Genomic DNA, 20,238 nt, shown 5'->3' with positions numbered 1-20,238 from the left:
CCACTGTTTCATTATGTGTTGTGGTGTACAGGACTTTTCTAAATCAAAGTGTAGCTTCAACTTCGTAGAGAGAGAACAATTATAACGACAAACACAATGTTTAGTGATCTGTAATTACTTGTTGTCAATAACAGCCTCTATTTTCAATACAGCGATCATTCTTAAAATGATCTCGTGAATTGCTATTTGGCTACATAGAAAAACTGAACTTATCTACTAGTTCAGGACCATATTTAACATTTGCAGATCCCTAGGTTCAGCCTATAGTGCGGGTCCTTGCAAGGGAAACTTGGTGACCACTAACGTGTGCATGAAAATGGCCTAGAACTACTAATTATGATTGGCCAATTGTGGAACAGAGTTAGATAGACGTGAGGAGCAAGGATGATGGCATGTGGGGGGAGGGGGGGGGGGATGGGTTACGTTGCACCAAACCACCACTAATATAGGGTGTAGATGCCACCAACAGTGCCCTACACAACAGAGTAGGACAGAAGAGAGTTACACTCTTTCCAGCTGTGAGCTGCACTCTCGCCTCGGCAGTACACTGCTCACCTGACGACTTTGGAAGAAAGCCAGTCTCCTCCTCCTCAAAGTGTTTGGCGAACCAGTGCCCTCCGAATCGGGCTCTTTGTCGTCCACAGAGCCGCTCTCCGTGTCACCTCCTGCTTCTGCCTCGGCAACTGCAAGAGTGTCGTCAGCCGTCGTCTCTTCCGCCGGAGAACCCTCGTCCGCCGTGTCAATGGTGACGTCCGTTTGTCCCGTATCGTCACTCTCTACAGACAAATTGGCCCCTACGGTGGCACTGGGAGGTGGGAGTTCCCCCAGAGCTTGTCTGAGGCGGCTGCGACGTTCCAGTATCAGCACCTGGCAGAATGGGATTGGCACAATTAGCGAGTAGCTCTGAGGACAGCTACTAAGGGTCTGAACCTTATACTACAAAACATTACAATAAACAATTAAAGTTAGAGTGCTTCTGTGCGATTAATTGAAAAAAATCAGCAACTACATGCTTCTTTCATCTTGCAATATTACGAAAAGGACAGTTGTTACCATATAGCGGAGAGGGTGAGTCACAGATAGGCACAACAGAAAGACGGTCAGAAAGTGAGCTCTTTCAGTTAACAAGGCCTTTGTCGAAATTACAAACACACACACACACACACACACACATACAACAGGTCCACAGTCCCTGGCAGCTGAAGCCACACTGTGAGCAGCAGTGCATGCTGCAAGACACAACCAGCTGGTGGCGGTAAGGAGGAGGATGGGGCAGGGAGGGAGAGGGATAGCAGGGTAGGGGTTGGGGATAGTAAAGTGCTGCTTTTGGGAGCTTAAAAGTGCTGCTTTTGGGAGCTTACCATCCCCTACCCATACCCTGCTATCCCTCCCCCTCTCACCCTAGCTTCCCCCATTTCTCACCACCGATTTGCCTCTCCCATCGTGCTGCTGCTCGCAGTCCAGCTTCAGCTGCCAAGGACTGTGGTCATGTGTGTGTGTGTGAATTGCATTTGCCTGAGTTGGTGTGTGTGTGTGTGTGTGTGTGTGTGTGTGTGTGTGCGCACGCGCGTGCATGCGTGCGTATTGTCTAACTTTGACGAAGGCCCTGTCGGCCGAAAGCCCACTTTCCAACAATCTTTTCGTTGTGCCTATCTACAACTCAGCATCAGCACTGTATGGTGAATAGCAACTGCCTTTTTTTCCTGGATTTTCCTTTATTCCAGGATGCATTTTAGGCTTTTGCCCATTTTCAGTTGGTGTAATACATTTATAATCTTCAGTAATATGACTGTGACAGAGGAACCCTGAGTCTGTCTTATAAATTATGGAAAGGATCGTTGCCTAGATTTACCTTTGGGAGGCAAAATGTGTAGTACTGTTGACAGAAACACATAAAAGTAAAAGTGAAGACATTATCCAAGCTTTCGGAACTATCAGTTCCTTTTTCGGGAGCGGGGCAGGGGTGGGGGGTGGGGGGTGGGGGGTGGGGTGGGGGGGGAGTAGTGGGTGAGAGAAGGATAGGTTGGGGAATGGGGAAGGTAAACAGGGAAGGCATGTCATTGAGAACCAAGATGTGATCTTTGTCCATCCTTATCCTCACCATAGGTGATTCTTTATCTCTTCACATCTGAGTGATCTGCTCTCTCTTTTAAACTCTCCAACCTATTCTCTCCTTCCAGAAGAAGGTACTAATAGTTTAGAAAGCTAGGATAATGTCTTTGCATTTACATTTGTGTGTGTGTGTGTGTGTGTGTGTGTGTGTCACAAATAGTAAACATTTTGTTTCCTGAAGGTAAGTACTTTCCAGAATTTCCATCTCATTTCACTGAATGAACTTTCTTTTGACACAAAGTACTTTCTTACACATTTTTGGTCAGATGAAAAAGTGCTAGGCTGAGATTAACTGTCACGCAGTAAATTAATAATTCGATCACAATGAATTTAACAGTCCAATATTCATAGATATTTCACAGAGATTTATCTCAAATAGTAATTTGTGCGTCCCACACTGTGGGGTGTGGTACTTGCAGAAAGAGTGAAGCATTAGAATTAAAACAGTTAGTCGTAATCAGTCAAGCATCTTGCTCTCTAACCCTAAACGTGACAGCTGATGCTTTTGCTCCTAATAAATGAACACTGTGTGCCATCTATCCTACTGCAAGCCTTTCATGCTTACTGCTGCTTTGGTTACTCATGTGACAATTTTGCCACTTTTATATTCGAGTAGCTTTTCGCTTGGACTCACACGGCTGAGGGAACCTCCTTCCACACCTTTCCACCATAAACCAAACACGAGACCTCAGCATTACTATCCACAAACACTAACCACTAGACTATGTGGTCAGTCTGTTATTGTTGCTGTTGACATTCACTTTTTCTTTAGTGACACTAGAAACGCTACATATCACACCAAAAAAGTGTCTGATGACAACTGCGGGTGAGATACATTAATTGATAATGAAACTGAAAATGTAATAAAATCAGTCAGTATCGATTCAAAGCGTAACCCATTATCATCATCAGCCAATGACAAATGAATTCAGCTTTCACCGGGTGAGGTAGTTTTAGAGATACTGCCAGCAAAGCATTGAGCAATCAACGTGTACTGTACATTCTGTCCCCACTCTCGTTATAAATGGACACTTCATTCAGTGGCATCCACAGACGTGTAGCACATGACAGTGCTCCACTGGAGCGTTTACTGTTACTGCCTCCCCTACCCACTTCTCAGGCGTAAACACAACAGTGCTGTCACCGTGGCCAGGTGACCAGTTCCGGTTCACCCCCCCCCCCCCCCCCCGAGTAATAACACATTTATTGGCCTACTGTGCTGTGGTAGTAAACCTAAAAGTGAGTCTGTTGAACATATAAAGCTAGAAAAACTATACATAAATGACACGACAAAAGGCAGCTCCTGAGTTGCAGTCGACAACAGTCGATAACAGCATGAAAATATGAACATCAAAAAATTTCATCTGTTGTTCTTAGCTTCATCACAGCCAACCCCACTCTTTTCCTGGTTCGTTTTCCTCACTTCAGAATTCATTTTGCATCACAGATTGTCGTGTTTTTGCTTATTTCTCCAACATTTATTTCTCTGGATTCTTTAATAGTTCCAAATGCTTAAGTTTTTAATACCCAATCTTACCAGTAATTATTTGTCCTAGTCAACTCATCACACCATTTTCAAATCTCCAAACTTCATCTACAACACATTCGCAGAGTGCAAAATCCATTTTGCATGATGAAGAGCTTGAGACTGTTCGTTACAGAATAGGAACACTGTGTACATTGTACTGTATGCTATAGCCTGGCTTTGTCACTCTTTAAGGCTTCCAGCCACATCTGCAACAGAGCCCTCGAGAGCCTTCTCTCTTCCAAACTTCTCAGAGAGATTTAAAACTAGAGCAACTCTACAAGAAAACTCTACAGTGTACAGGCATCTTAAATTTATTAATGTCACATTACATTGTGTTGTAGCACATAACATCTTTGCCATAATTATGTCACTGTTTTTGGGTTTTTATGGCGTACTTCTCATGAAACTAGCACTCATCAATTATAGTCCACTATACTGTTTCAACAAGCAGCACTGTGCAGACTGTTTAACTGAACTGAAGAAACCTGTTACCTGCTCGTTCAATTACTGAATGTAAATTCCATCTCACGATGATAAAAGCACATTCTACATGAGATAATGATAATGTCACATTTGGTGTGCTCAACAGCATAGTCAGTGGCACCCTTACTAGCTATTAATGTAAGCTCCTCACAGTTTGAACAATGTCTGTTCTCACAAATGGAATTGCTCCAAAGATTCTTAGCTGCGACAGGCAGAAGACATGCTTCATTGGTGCTGCACATTTTAGCAATTTTGATCAAGATAACTCACGCTGCAATGTTGTTCTTGCAAACCAGTGTAGAAGTGGGCACTGAATCAGCTATGTGAAAAATTCATGCAATACGGACACACACACACATATATATATATATATATATATATATATATATATATGACTTACCGAACGAAAGCGCTGGCAGGTCGATAGACACACAAACAAACACAAACATACACACAAAATTCAAGCTTTCGCAACAAACTGTTGCCTCATCAGGAAAGAGGGAAGGAAAGGGAAAGACGAAAGGATGTGGGTTTTAATGCAGTCTCCCATCCTTCATCAAAGACACCAACCACTTTCTCGAACGCCTGGAATCCTTACCCAATCCGTTACCCCCAGAAACCATCCTTGTAACCATTGATGCCACTTCCTTATACACAAATATTCCGCACGTCCAGGGCCTCGCTGCGATGGAGCATTTCCTTTCACGCCGATCACCTGCCACCCTACCTAAAACCTCTTTCCTCATTACCTTAGCCAGCTTCATCCTGACCCACAACTTCTTCACTTTTGAAGGCCAGACATACCAACAATTAAAGGGAACAGCCATGGGTACCAGGATGGCCCCCTCGTACGCCAACCTATTCATGGGTCGCCTAGAGGAAGCCTTCTCGGTTATCCAGGCCTGCCAACCCAAAGTTTGGTACAGATTTATTGATGACATCTTCATGATCTGGACTCACAGTGAAGAAGAACTCCAGAATTTCCTCTCCAACCTCAACTCCTTTGATTCCATCAGATTCACCTGGTCTTACTCCAAATCCCACGCCACTTTCCTTGACGTTGACCTCCATCTGTCCAATGGCCAGCTTCACATGTCCGTCCACATCAAACCCACCAACAAGCAACAGTACCTCCATTATGACAGCTGCCACCCATTCCACATCAAACGGTCCCTTCCCTACAGCCTAGGTCTTCATGGCAAACAAATCTGCTCCAGTCCGGAATCCCTGAACCATTACACCAACAACCTGACAACAGCTTTCGCATCCCGTAACTACCCTCCCGACCTGGTACAGAAGCAAATAACCAGAGCCACTTCCTCATCCCCTCAAACCCAGAACCTCCCACAGAAGAAGGCTCTCCAGCAAGGATACGACTTCCTCAAATCCTGCCCTGAAATGAGATCCATCCTTCATGAAATCCTCCCCACTCCACCAAGAGTGTCTTTCCGCCGTCCACCTAACCTTCGTAACCTGTTAGTTCATCCCTACGAAATCCCCAAACCACCTTCCCTACCCTCTGGCTCCTATCCTTGTAACCGCCCCCGGTGTAAAACCTGTCCCATGCACCCTCCCACCACCACCTACTCCAGTCCTGTAACCCGGAAGGTGTACACGATCAAAGGCAGAGCCACGTGTGAAAGCACCCATGTGATTTACCAACTGACCTGCCTACACTGTGATGCATTCTATGTGGGAATGACCAGCAACAAACTGTCCATTCGCATGAATGGACACAGGCAGACAGTGTTTGTTGCTAATGAGGATCACCCTGTGGCTAAACATGCCTTGGTGCACGGCCAGCACATCTTGGCACAGTGTTACACCGTCCGGGTTACCTGGATACTTCCCACCAACACCAACCTATCCGAACTCCGGAGATGGGAACTTGCTCTTCAATATATCCTCTCTTCCCGTTACCCACCAGGCCTCAATCTCCGCTAATTTCAAGTTGCCGCCACTCATACCTCACCTGTCATTCAACAACATCTTTGCCTCTGCACTTCCGCCTCGACTGACATCTCTGCCCAAACTCTTTGTCTTTAAATATGTCTGCTTGTGTCTGTATATGTGTGGATGGATGTGTGTGTGTGTGTGTGTGTGTGTGTGCGCGCGAGTGTATACCCGTCCTTTTTCCCCTAAGGTAAGTCTTTCCGCTCCCGGGATTGGAATGACTCCTTACCCTCTCCCTTAAAACCCACATCCTTTTGTCTTTCCCTCTCCTTCCCTCTTTCCTGATGAGGCAACAGTTTGTTGCGAAAGCTTGAATTTTGTGTGTATGTTTGTGTGTCTGTCGACCTGCCAGCACTTTCATTTGATAAGTCACATCATCTTTGTTTTTAGATATATTTTTCCCACGTGGAATGTTTCCCTCTATTTTTTTTATATATATATATATATATACAAAGATGTTGTGACTTACCGAACGAAAGCGCTGGCAGGTCGATAGACACACAAACAAACACAAACACACACACAAAAAATTCAAGCCCTTATATATATATATATATATATATATATAAATAAAAAACAAAGATGCTGTGACTTACCAAAAGGGAAAGTGCTGGTAGATATAGACAATAAAAAAACACACAAACACAACACAAATTTCAAGCTTTCGCAATCTCTGTTTGCTTCATCAGAAAAGAGGGAAGGGGAGGGAAAGACAAAAGGATGTGGGTTTTAAGGGAGAGGGTAAGGAGTCATTCCAATTGGAATTTATTTATATATATACACTGACTTACGAATTTTCCTTTGTGTGAGACATCGTGTACAAGGTTATGTGTCAATTTGAAGTTCTGGATTTGCATATTTTACTGTTTCCGTTGTTTCTGCATAATCTTTCACTGAGTGTATCAATACTTGTTTGTATTTTGGTATGTTATGGAATTTCGAACATTCACGTGTCCCACAGTAAACTCTTACCCTTATCGTTAACTGTAGGCTTAAATTTAACTGTGCTCTTTCAAAATCTTTGTGTACAGAAAGACTATCCTTGTTCAAAACAATCGTTCTCTAATTTCAATGTATAATTATGTGAGAAATAGTTTTTTTGAGAATTTTCAGACACTTAAAAAACTATTTCCATTAAGTTACTGGTACGGGATTTTTTGGATATATAATTTGTTTCGTAGAAAATCAATGTTTGTGTTTTCTGCCAAAGAGTACATTACCCCTGAACTTCATTGCATGGCAATGCAAATAAATGTGCATTTTTGAGAATTTTTGGAGGTTACCACTGTTATTTGCATAATCTACAAGCAATTGTTTGTTTGTGATTTAGTTACTATAGCAGATTTTCTGACTAACATATTGTGTTACATCTAGTTTTCCCTCGAAGAGAAGCAGCACTATATATTATCTGCATTTATCACAAATTACTTCAGGTTTTTGAGTTTGCTAACAACTATAATTAACCTCAAAATGTTCTAGGAAACTAGCAGTTTTTACTGCAGATTTTTGGGTTATCTTAACGGAAATCTCGTTTCGTTATTTGCTACAATTCTTATAGGGAATTAGCAACTTTTTAGCTTGACAGGTTAAAAGATAATCAGTGGGCTTCATTTAAAGTTATTTGTTCACTGCCTTGTAATATGTTGCACCAGCCAAAATGTAGCCCCACTGTGAATGCTGTTCTCGAACACAGGATGAGTTGATTAAAGTTCGTACACAGCTGGAAACCATCCCGACTACTGTCAAACGATTGGCAGTTGCTGTGAATAGGTGTGTTGGAAAAGCTCTAGAGAGTCATGTACCTGTGATACCTGCACCTGAGTTACCTTATTACTATCCTCTCCCGTGGATCCTGTTTCCTCTGCAGAAGATAAAGGATCTGTCATTACTTGTCCACTTGACTGTGAGTGGGATGTTAACAATAGATCTAGGTGACAGGTGGACAGGGACCAGGGAGGACTCAGGACGTTGTACCAATCCCCCTAACTTAACAAGTCTGAGATGCTGTCTTTCACTGAAACTGAACTGAGCCAGTGGGACTCACTTCATCTGTTATGGGGAAATCTGTTTTGTCTGGAATCAGGAGGAGGCAAACACAAAAGGATAGGAGTCTATTAATCGTCGACAGTTCAAATGTATAACAAATGATGATATATCTTAGGGAATTGGCAGCAAGGGCCAGGAAAGGAAAGCAGGTGCGAGATGACCAGCCTTGTGCATGGAGTTTCAATGAAGATCACAATTTGCACAATTGTCCCCCGAACTGTTTGTGGCACTTTGGTTCCGAGTCAACTGGAAGGACTGAACCAGAGACTTCAAAAGTTCTGTGACAAGTTAGGCTGCAACTTCCTGGACTTGCGCCATATGGTTGAGAACTGTTGCGTCCCCCAAAATGGGTCAGGTGTGCACTGCACGTCAGAGCTGCCACTCAGGTAGCTGACTGTGTATGGGGTGCACACAAGACTTTTTTAGATTAGGTGGCTCTCCAACTAATCCAGATAACTACTGCTGTAGGAAACCGATAAATATAAGGGTAAGATTGAAAGAAATGCCTCCCACAAGTGTGGGTATTAAAATCCTAATGGTAAACTGCTGAAGCATTTGCAACAATGTGCCAGAGTTTGAAGTGCTCATGAAAAACAGTGAAGCTCACGTAATATTAAGTACAGAAAGCTGGTTGAAACCTGAAATTGATAGCAGTGCAATTTTTGGGGAAAATTTAAGTGTATATCAAAAGGATAGCTAAATGGGTATAGAGGTGGTGTATTTGTCACAGTAGAGAAAAAACTCAAATCCACCTGCATGTGGGATTGTTTGAGCAAGACTCAGTATCAGGGGTGAGCATAAAATAAATGGATCCTTCTATCGCCCACCAGACTCATCTCCTGATTAAACTGAAAACTTTAGAGAAAACCACTGTTTACCTGTATGTAAGTTCCCCAACATACTATAATCATTGATGAAAACTTTAATCATCCAACAATTCATTGGCAAAACTGAAGTTTTGTTAGTGGTGGGTGTGATAAGACATCCTGTGAAACTTCAATAAATGCATTCTCTGAAAACTACCTAGAACAGACAGTTAGGAATCCCACTCATTATGAAAATATATTGGATCTAATGGCAACAAATAGACATAACCTGTTTGAGGTTGTCTACACTGGAATCGGTATCAGTCACCATGACATGGTTGTGACAATAATGATTACCAAAGTACAAAGGACAACTAAAACAAGCAGAAAGAAATATACATTCAGTAAACTGGATAAAAAACCAGTAGTGTAATTTCTAAATGAGGAACCTGAAACTTTCAGCACGGGGTAGGAGCATGTACAGGAACTCTGGTTCAAGTTTAAAAAAAAAAATTGTTGACCATGCACTGGGTACCTACATACCCAATAGAACAGTTCATAATGGAAGGGAACCCTCCATGGTATACAGACAATGTAATTAAACTTCTAAAGAAACACAGATTACTGCATAATAGATGTAAAACGGCCTTGCTGTGCTGGTACTGCGAACGGCTGAAAGCAAGGGGAAACTACAGCCATAATTTTTCCCGAGGGCATGCAGCTTTACTGTATGATTAAATGATGATGGCGTCCTCTTGGGTAAAATATTCCGGAGGTAAAATAGTCCCCCATTCGGATCTCCGGGCGGGGACTACTCAAGAGGATGTCGTTATCAGGAGAAAGAAAACTGGCGTTCTACGGATCGGAGTGTGGAATGTCAGATCCCTTAATCGGGCAGGTAGGTTAGAAAATTTAAAAAGGGAAATGGATAGGTTGAAGTTAGATATAGTGGGAATTAGTGAAGTTCGGTGGCAGGAGGAACAAGACTTCTGGTCAGGTGACTACAGGGTTATAAACACAAAATCAAATAGGGGTAATGCAGGAGTAGGTTTAATAATGAATAGGAAAATAGGAATGCGGGTAAGCTACTACAAACAGCTTAGTGAACGCATTATTGTGGCCAAGATAGATACGAAGCCCACACCTACTACAGTAGTACAAATTTATATGCCAACTAGCTCTGCAGATGACGAAGAAATTGAAGAAATGTATGATGAAATAAAAGAAATTATTCAGATAGAGAAGGGAGACGAAAATTTAATAGTCATGGGTGACTGGAATTCGAGTGTAGGAAAAGGGAGAGAAGGAAACGTAGTAGGTGAATATGGATTGGGGCTAAGAAATGAAAGAGGAAGCTGCCTGGTAGAATTTTGCACAGAGCACAACTTAATCATAGCTAACACTTGGTTTAAGAATCATGATAGAAGGTTGTATACATGGAAGAACCCTGGAGATACTAAAAGGTATCAGATAGATTATATAATGGTAAGACAGAGATTTAGGAACCAGGTTTTAAATAGTAAGACATTTCCAGGGGCAAATGTGGACTCTGACCACAATCTATTGGTTATGACCTGTAGATTAAAACTGAAGAAACTGCAAAAAGGTGGGAATTTAAGGAGATGGGACCTGGATAAACTGAAAGAACCAGGGGTTGTACAGAGTTTCAGGGAGAGCATAAGGGAACAATTGACAGGAATGGGGGAAAGAAATACAGTAGAAGAGGAATGGGTAGCTTTGAGGGATGAAGTAGTGAAGGCAGCAGAGGATCAAATAGGTAAAAAGACGAGGGCTAGTAGAAATCCTTGGGTAACAGAAGAAATATTGAATTTAATTGATGAAAGGAGAAAATATAAAAATGCAGTAAATGAAGCAGGCAAAAAGGAATACAAACGTCTCAAAAATGAGATCGACAGGAAGTGCAAAATGGCTAAGCAGGGAAGGCTAGAGGACAAATGTAAGGATGTAGAGGCTTATCTCACTAGGGGTAAGATAGATACTGCCTACAGGAAAATTAAAGAGACCTTTGGAGATAAGAGAACCACTTGTATGAACATCAAGAGCTCAGATGGAAACCCAGTTCTAAGCAAAGAAGGGAAAGCAGAAAGGTGGAAGGAGTACATAGAGGGTCTATACAAGGGCGATGTACTTGAGGACAATATTATGGAAATGGAAGAGGATGTAGATGAAGATGAAATGGGAGATACGATACTGCGTGAAGAGTTTGACAGAGCACTGAAAGACCTAGGTCGAAACAAGCCCCCCGGAGTAGACAACATTCCATTGGAACTACTGACGGCCTTGGGAGAGCCAGTCCTGACAAAACTCTACCATCTGGTGAGCAAGATGTATGAGACAGGCGAAATACCCTCAGACTTCAAGAAGAATATAATAATTCCAATACCAAAGAAAGCAGGTGTTGACAGATGTGAAAATTACCGAACTATCAGTTTAATAAGTCACAGCTGCAAAATACTAACACGAATTCTTTACAGGCGAGTGGAAAAACTAGTAGAAGCCGGCCCCGGGGAAGATCAGTTTGGATTCCGTAGAAATACTGGAACACGTGAGGCAATACTGACCTTACGACTTATCTTAGAAGAAAGATTAAGGAAAGGCAAACCTACGTTTCTAGCATTTGTAGACTTGGAGAAAGCTTTTGACAATGTTGACTGGAATACTCTCTTTCAAATTCTGAAGGTGGCAGCGGTAAAATACAGGGAGCGAAAGGCTATTTACAATTTGTACAGAAACCAGATGGCAATTATAAGAGTCGAGGGGCATGAAAGGGAAGCAGTGGTTGGGAAGGGAGTGAGACAGGGTTGTAGCCTCTCCCCGATGTTATTCAATCTGTATATTGAGCAAGCAGTAAAGGAAACAAAAGAAAAATTCGGAGTAGGTATTAAAATTCATGGAGAAGAAGTAAAAACTTTGAGGTTCGCCGATGACATTGTAATTCTGTCAGAGACAGCAAAGGACTTGGAAGAGCAGTTGAACGGAATGGATGGTGTCTTGAAAGGAGGATATAAGATGAACATCAACAAAAGCAAAACGAGGATAATGGAATGTAGTCGAATTAAGTCGGGTGATGTTGAGGGTATTAGATTAGGAAATGAGACACTTAAAGTAGTAAAGGAGTTTTGCTATTTGGGGAGCAAAATAACTGATGATGGTCGAAGTAGAGAGAATATAAAATGTAGACTGGCAATGGCAAGGAAAGCGTTTCTGAAGAAGAGAAATTTGTTAACATCGAATATAGATTTTAGTGTCAGGAAGTCTTTTCTGAAAGTATTTGTATGGAGTGTAGCCATGTATGGAAGTGAAACATGGACGGTAAATAGGTTGGACAAGAAGAGAATAGAAGCTTTCGAAATGTGGTGCTACAGAAGAATGCTGAAGATTAGATGGGTAGATCACATAACTAATGAGGAAGTATTGAATAGGATTGGGGAGAAGAGAAGTTTGTGGCACAACTTGACCAGAAGAAGGGATCGGTTGGTAGGACATGTTCTGAGGCATCAAGGGATCACCAATTTAGTATTGGAGGGCATCGTGGAGGGTAAAAATCGTAGGGGGAGACCAAGAGATGAATACACTAAGCAGATTCAGAAGGATGTAGGTTGCAGTAGGTACGGGGAGATGAAGAGGCTTGCACAGGATAGAGTAGCATGGAGAGCTGCATCAAACCAGTCTCAGGACTGAAGACCACAACAACAACAACAGATGTAAAACAAAGCATAGCGCTATAGATAGATAGATGCTGAATGAAATACATTTGGCTGTCAAGAGAGCAATGGATGATATCTTAAATGATTACCATATTGCCAAGTGATCTTTCACAGAACCCAAAGAAATTCTGGTAATATGTAAAGGCTGTTGGTGGGGCCAAAGTTTGTGTCTGGTCAATTGAGGGTAGCAAAACGAACATTGAAATGCTTAGCTCCAGTTTCAAATGTTTCTTTACAAAGGAGAATTATCCCAATTTCATTCTTTTACCATTGAAAAGATGAATGAAATAAGTCAGTGTTGTTGAGAAACAGCTCCAGGACCCAATGGAATCCCTGTCACATTCTATATTGAATTCATGGCTGAATTAGACCATCTTGTAGCTGTAATCTATCGTAGATACCTCAAACAAAAACTCATGCCCAGCTCTTGGAGAAAGGCACAGGTCATACCCATCTACAAGAAGGGTAGTAGAAGTGATCCACAAAACTATCATCCCATATCCTTGACACCGATGTGTTGTAGAATCCTAGAAATATTCTGAGCTCAAACATGAGGTATCTTTAACAGAATGACCTCCTCAATAACAACCAGCACGGATTTCAAAAACACCAATCTTGTGAAACCCAACTCGCACTTTTTTCGCACGACATACTGAGAGCTCTTTGATCAAGGCAATCAGGTAGATGCTGTATCTCTTGATTTCCAAAAAGGATTTGACGCAATACCACACATACATTTATATCCAAAAGTATGATCATATGGAGTATCAAGTGAAATTTGTGACTCAAATGACTTTTTTTGGTAGGTAGAATGCAACACGTTATCTTGGATGGAGAGTCATTGTCAGATTTAGAAATAACTTTGGGTGTGCCCCAGGGAAGTGTGTTAGGACCCTTGCTGTTCATGTTGTATATTAATGAACTCGCAGACAATACTAACAGTAAAATAAGGCTTTTGCAGATGATGCAGCTATCTATAATGAAGTACTATCTGAAAGGAGCTGCATAAATATTCAGTCAGATCTGGATAAGATGTCAAAGTGGTGCAAAGATTGGCAACTTGCTTTAAATGTTCAAAAATGTAAAACTGTGGACTTCACAAAACAAAAAACATAGTATCCTTTGCCTATCATATCAACGAGTCACTGTTGGAATCGGCCAACACACAAAAATAACTGGATGCAACCATATGTACGGATATGAAGTGGAATGATCACATGGCTTCAGTCGGGGATAAAGCAGGTGGTAGACTTCGGTTTATTGCTGGAAATGCAGTAAATCTACATAGGAGATTGCTTACAAATCACTCGTGCAGCCGGTTCTAGAGTACTGCTCAGGTGCGTAGGACCTGTACCATACACGACTAACGAGGGATTGAATGTATACAGAGAAGGGCAGCATGAATGGTCACAGGTTTGTTTAATCCATGCAAGAGAGATACTGAAAGAACTGAACTGGAAGACTCTAAGATAGATGTAAACTATCCAGAGAAAGTCTTGTGACAAAGTTTCAAGAAGTGGCTTTAAATGATTACTCTAGAAATATACTACAGACCCCTACATATCGCTCACATAGGGATCATGAGCATAAGAGTAGAATAATTGCTGCACGCACAGTGGCACCCAAACGAGCTTTCTTCCCACACTCCGTATGTGAATGGAACAGAAAGAATTCCTAATAAATGGTACAATGGGGCATACCCTTTGCTATGCACTTCATGGTGGTTTGCGGAGTACAGATGTAGATGTAGAGACAGTTTCTCCGGAAACATGTATTCGTAGGTACCTTCAGAATGTTTTGATAGGTGGTTGTCACTAGCAAAATAAATTGTCCAGTTATGTAATCATATATTAAAATCCATCAACTGTTTTGAAAAATGTACTTACAACACACTAAACTGTGACACTCGAAATATCCAATTCGCTGTTACTGTGGTGGGTGGTCAATTAGCGTCGCATTTCACACTAGTGTCTCCTAAGTTGAGGAAAACTGTACCAATCCCAACGCAAGACGGTAGTTAAGGGAACAAGACCTGGCTGATTAAAAATTCTAAAATATGTGCATGTGGGTGGCTGGCAACTCAATAACAATTGGGGGCTCAACCGTGCGGTCAGATCTGACCTACTTCCTCTCGCCAGCTCTTTAGGTAAAAGAGCCCGACAATTAACATGGTATTAGATTGCGTGCTACACAGCTGCTGTGGTCATCTAGACAGCTGGGTAGGTCTTCAGCCATGGAGAGGGTTGTCAGTATGTAAGTATATCAACACATGCACCTAACATATACTGTACTGACAGTAATATTTCATGACTTTCACACATCAGTGGAAGATTCCACTGCAGGAATAAATGTGAGTGTTGCTTCCTTCTATCGGTGTGACAGGCGCGATATTTGCCACACCCAGATCGGTCGACTGTACCATCTACAATTCTTCGTTTAGCCCCTGCGACTACTCCCGTTCTCACCAATGTCACAATCCTCCTTTCCATTATGTGTTTTGTAATAACCATTTCCTCTCAGTGTCAATGGATACTCTTCAAGATAAATGAAATGAAGCATTTCAGTGAGAAGGTAGACAGGTAGAGGCCTCTGCAAGAGCCGCTCTCGCCAGTAAGCACATGTGGCAGCACCAGGGTGTTTCACGTGCCACAAAGCCCAGAGCCTCACTAATGGTCGGGCAGATCGACAGCTGCCCCTATGAGACACACTTTTTTTTTGCAGTTAGAGGCCTACACAAATGTAATAACCACTTTCAATCAAGACTGCAGTGTAACATTTTTGTTGCAGAATGTTGTGAGGTGGCGGACTGCTGAAATATTGTGTCAAGTTGATTTTAAGATCTGGCAGTAAACCCAAGAAGAATATCAAAAATTCTTATGCCAGGAAAGCCTAAACAGCCACATCACAATTTCAGTTTGTACAGGTACATTTCACTTTGAAGGATGGTATCAGTCTTTTCACACCTTCCTGCCTTACCTCTTGTTTTGTCACGACTCTGAACTGACAATGTCTGAGTGCTGGTGGAGCATGAAAAATGTGTACATTAGAAAGAATTAGCTTTTACTTAGCAGCCACAACACATCTCAGTTGTTTCAGTGCCCGCAAGGTCACGTATAAGTCTGCATTGAAGACAGTGAAGTTGGTTGGTTGGTTTGGGGGATGGGACCAAACAATGAGGTCATCACTCCTTTCAGATTAGGGAAGGAAGTCAGCCGTGCCTTTTCAAAGGCACCATCCCGGTTGGTTGGTTGATTGATTGATTTAAAGGGGGGGGGGGGGGCAAACTGTTCCCAGTAGAACAATTATCCAAGAGAAATAAGAAAATAAAGAAGATGAACGGCACAATGACAGGAGAAAGGAAGAACCAGAAGAACGACAAAAGGACAACAAACACTACAATGGACAAAACAGGACAAGAAAACCACAGAGAGCAGAGAAACAGGGACAGGAGATCAGAAACAAGAAAGTAGATTACCACGGCTGGCTGACCTTGAGAATAAAAACAGGAGAAGCCAGACACTCTGCAACACATTAAAACCTCCACCCTAAAAGCCTTAGGATGGAGGACACAGAGGCACAAAGGACATGCGCTAAAACTCAGACCAAATGATAAAACCCACCTTCACGAATAAAACATAAAACTACAGCTGCTGTTGACGCATTGTCGCCCAACGCTGAAGGTAGGGTGCTGGGAAAGTTAAAAGTCTGCCACAGAGCAGCTAAAAGTGGGCAGTCCAGCAAGAGGTGGACGACTGTCATTTGGGAACCACAGCGACACTGAGGTGGGCGCTCGCGACGGAGGGGGTAACCATGTGTGAGCCACATATGGAAAATGCGGAGTTGGCAAAGGACAACTGATTCCCTGCAAGAGAGCCACAAGAAAGACTTCCACACATTCTCAGTCTCCTTAATGACACAGAGTTTGCTGTGCATACTGTTATGCCACTCCCTCTCCCAAAGCCGAAAAACCTTACGGCGTAAGACAAAACACAAGTCAGTTTCAAAGATGCTCATCTCCAGGAACGGTTTCGCGTAGAATGTTTGGTCAGCCTGTCAGCAAGTTCGTTGCCTGGCATTCCGACGTGTCCTGGGGTTCACACAAATACCACTGAATGACTGGACCATTCCAGGGCAGACATGGACTCCTGGATGTTCGCTACCAAAGAATGGTAAGGGTAGCACTGGTCGATAGCTTGTAAGCTGTTCAGGGTGTCAGAATAGAGAAGAAACGACTCACCAGGAAAGGAGCAGATGTACTGAAGCGCACGAGATATGGCCACAAGCTCTGTAGTGAATACACTGCAGCCAGCAGGCAAGGAATGCTGTTCAACATCGCCTCTGTGGATGTAGGCGAAGTCAACATTACCATCAGCCACCGAGACGTCAGTGTTAACAACTTCAGAGCCCCAGAAGACGTCAAGAATTGAGAGGAAGTGACAGCGGAGAGCGGCAGGGATCACGGAGTCCTTAGGGCCATGCAAAAGGTCCAGACAAAGCTACCGCCGAGGTGTACACCATGCAGGTGTAAGTGAATGGGCCTCAAGTAGAGGTGGTAAAGGGAAGGACTCCGGTTCGGAGAGAAGGGATCGCACGCGAACCGCAATTGCGAGTCCTGACCTGAGCCGCTGATGTAGGAGATGAATTGCTGTGGGTGGGAAAAGGAGAAAGTAATCCGGATGTTCAGGAGAACTACGAATGTGTGCAACATAACTGACGAGCAGTTGTGCATGTCGGATCCGCAATGGAAGGACTCCGGCCTCCGCCAGAACACTGGTCACCAGACTCGTTCTAAAAGCTCCCGTCGCTAAGCGAATGCCACAGTGGTGCACTGGGTCGAGGAAACGCAACATTGAGGGTGCCGCCAAACCATAAACTACACTCCCATAGTCAAGGCAGGATTGAACAAGGGCTCTGTAGAGCTGCAGCAGTGTAGAACGCTCTGCACCCCAGTTGGTGTTGCTCAGCTAGCGGAGGGCATTGAGGTGCTGCCAGCACTCCCGCTTAAGCTGAGAAAGGTGAGGTAGCCAAGTCAATCGGGCATCAAAAACCAGTCCTAAGAATCAATATGTCTCCACTACAGTGAGTAAATTGTCATTAAGATAAAGTTCTGGTTCTGCATGAACAGTACCATGCCAACAGAAGTGTATGACACAACTTCGCGGCTGAAAACTGGAAGCTGTGGGCTAGAGCACGTGACTGTGCCTTGTGAATGGCTCCCTGTAGGCGCTGCTCAGCAAGACCAGTACTGGAGGAGCAATACGAAATGCAGAAGTCATCCGTACACAGAGAAAGTGATACAGACGGCCCTACAGCTGCTGCTAGGCCGTTGATGACCACAAAAAAATAGAGATACACTCAATACAGAACCCTGCGGAACGCCATTCTCCTGAATACGGGGGGAACTATGGGAGGCACCAACTTGGACATGGAAAATACGGAGTGACAGGAAGTTTTGCATAAAAATCGGGAGCAGGCCCCAGATAACCCACTCACTCAATGTGGCAAGGATATGTTGTCGCCAGGTCGTGTCATACGCTTTATGCAAGTCAAAAAAGATGGCAACCAGATGTTGGCGTCTGGAAAAAGCTGTTCGGATGGCAGACACAAGGGACACAAGATTATCAGTGGTAGTGTGACCCTGGTAGAAGCTGCCTTGAGATGGAGCCAGTAGGCCAGTGACTCCAGGACCCAACCCAACCGCACAACACACCATATGTTGAAGCAGCTTACAGAGAACGCTGGTGAGGCTGATGGGCTAGCTATCCACAACAAGTGGGTTTTTACCAGGTTTTAACACCGGAATGATGGTGTCTCCCGCCACTGCAATGGAAAGACGCCATCCTACCAGATCCGGTTGAAGATGACGAGGATATGTCGCTTGTAGTCAGACGATAGATGTTTATTCATCTAAGTGTGGATCTGATCCAGCCCAGGACCTGTGTCAGGGCAATGTGCAAGGACACTGAGGAGCTCCCACTCTGTAAGTGCAGCGTTATAGGGTTCGCTGTGGCGTGTAGTGAATGAGAGGACTTTCCTTTCCATCTGCCGTTTGAGGGTGCGAAAGGCTGGAGGGTAGTTCTCCAACACAAGCGGCTCGAGCATAGTGCTCAGCAATCACGTTTGCGTCGGTAGAGAGCACGCCATTGATAATAATGCCTGGGACACCTGCTGGGGTCTGGTACCCAAAAAGATGTCTGATCTTCGCCCAGACTTGGAAAGGTGACGTACGGCCTCTCCCAATACTCCTGTTTCCGTTGTTGTATAACCAGGGGAACATGGGCACGGAGCTGCTGAAAGGCTATTAGGTGCTCTAGGGAAGGGTGCCGCTTATGTCACTGTAGAGCTCACTGACGCTCTTTAATTGCCTCTGCGACAGTCTTACACGGGGGGCATCCTAGACGACGAGGGATCGCGTTTTCCACTGCACAAATTATCGTTGTAGTGAAATGCTCAATCACAAAATTGATGGCATCACGTGGGGAAGATTCAATGGTGACAGCAGAGGTGGAGGCTACCCAGTCTGCCTTGTTTAAAGCCTGTCTGGGCAGGCATCTGTGGGCCTGATGCTGTGGCAGTGACAGGAAGATGGGGAAGTGGTCACTACCAAACAGGTCATCATGTGCTCTACAGTGGACAGACTGGAGGAGTCCTGGGCTGCAAATTGATAAATCAATGGTCGAGTAACTACCATGAGCTGCACTGAAATGTGTGGCGGCCTCAGTATTTAAAAGGCAGAGGTCGAGTTGGGACAGTAAATTTTCGACATCTCTGTCACGGCCAGTAAGCATGGTGCTATCCCACAAGGAGTTATTGACGTTAAAATCTCCCAAAAGTAGGAAAGGTCTAGGCAGTTGATCAATCAGTGCAGCCAATAAATTCAGGGGTACCACACTATCTGGAGGGAGATATATGTTGCAGACAGTTATTTCCTGTGTCATCTGTATCCTGACAGCCACAGCTTCAAGAGGAGATTGAAGGGGAACAGGTTCACTAGATACCGAGTTCAGGGCATAAACGAAAACTCCACCTGACATTCTATTATATTCGCTACGGTTCTTGTATTATCCCCTGTAGCCATGCAAGGCAGGGGTCCACATTGCCGGGAACCAGATTTCCTGGAGGGCAATGCAGAAAGCAGGTGTAAAGCTTAACAGCTGCCATAGCTCAGCCAGGTGGTTGAAAAACCACCACAATTTCACTGGAGGATGACGTGATTGTGAGACTGGGAAGACATTAAACACTCAATGAGGCAGTCTACGCCTCAGGGTCACCTGCTGCCACTGACATATTTCCTGAACAGGTTATACCGTATTTACTCGAATCTAAGCCGCATCTGAAAAATGAGACTTGAAATAAAGGGAAAAAAAATTTCCCGAATCTAAGCCGCACCTGAAATTTGAGACTCGAAATTCAAGGGGAGAGAAAAGTTTTAGGCCGCACCTCCAAATCTAAACAAAGTTGGTCCATTGTATTGTTGTTGTTGTTGTTGTTGTTGTGGTCTTCAGTCCTGAGACTGGTTTGATGCAGCTCTCCATGCTACTCTATCCTGTGCAAGCCTCTTCATCTCCCAGTACCTACTGCA

The 20,238-nt window shown here is 43.6% G+C and overlaps 1 protein-coding gene across 2 annotated transcripts in view; it reads right to left on the bottom strand.

The window, feature by feature from the left end:
• Positions 1 to 20,238, bottom strand: part of LOC126215140 (transmembrane and ubiquitin-like domain-containing protein 1) — a 65,821-nt gene that overhangs the window by 30,405 nt on the left and 15,178 nt on the right. For both annotated transcript variants that reach the window (XM_049941802.1, XM_049941803.1), the window contains exon 3: positions 556 to 867. In XM_049941802.1, the coding sequence (XP_049797759.1) occupies positions 556 to 867 (312 nt within the window). The remainder of the gene's footprint in view (positions 1 to 555; positions 868 to 20,238) is intronic.

This window comes from Schistocerca nitens, chromosome 12 (genome assembly GCF_023898315.1).
Source record: "Schistocerca nitens isolate TAMUIC-IGC-003100 chromosome 12, iqSchNite1.1, whole genome shotgun sequence".
Lineage (NCBI taxonomy): Eukaryota > Metazoa > Arthropoda > Insecta > Orthoptera > Acrididae > Schistocerca > Schistocerca nitens.
Note: the sequence above shows the minus strand (reverse complement) of the source record. Positions and strands in the feature narration are given on the sequence as shown.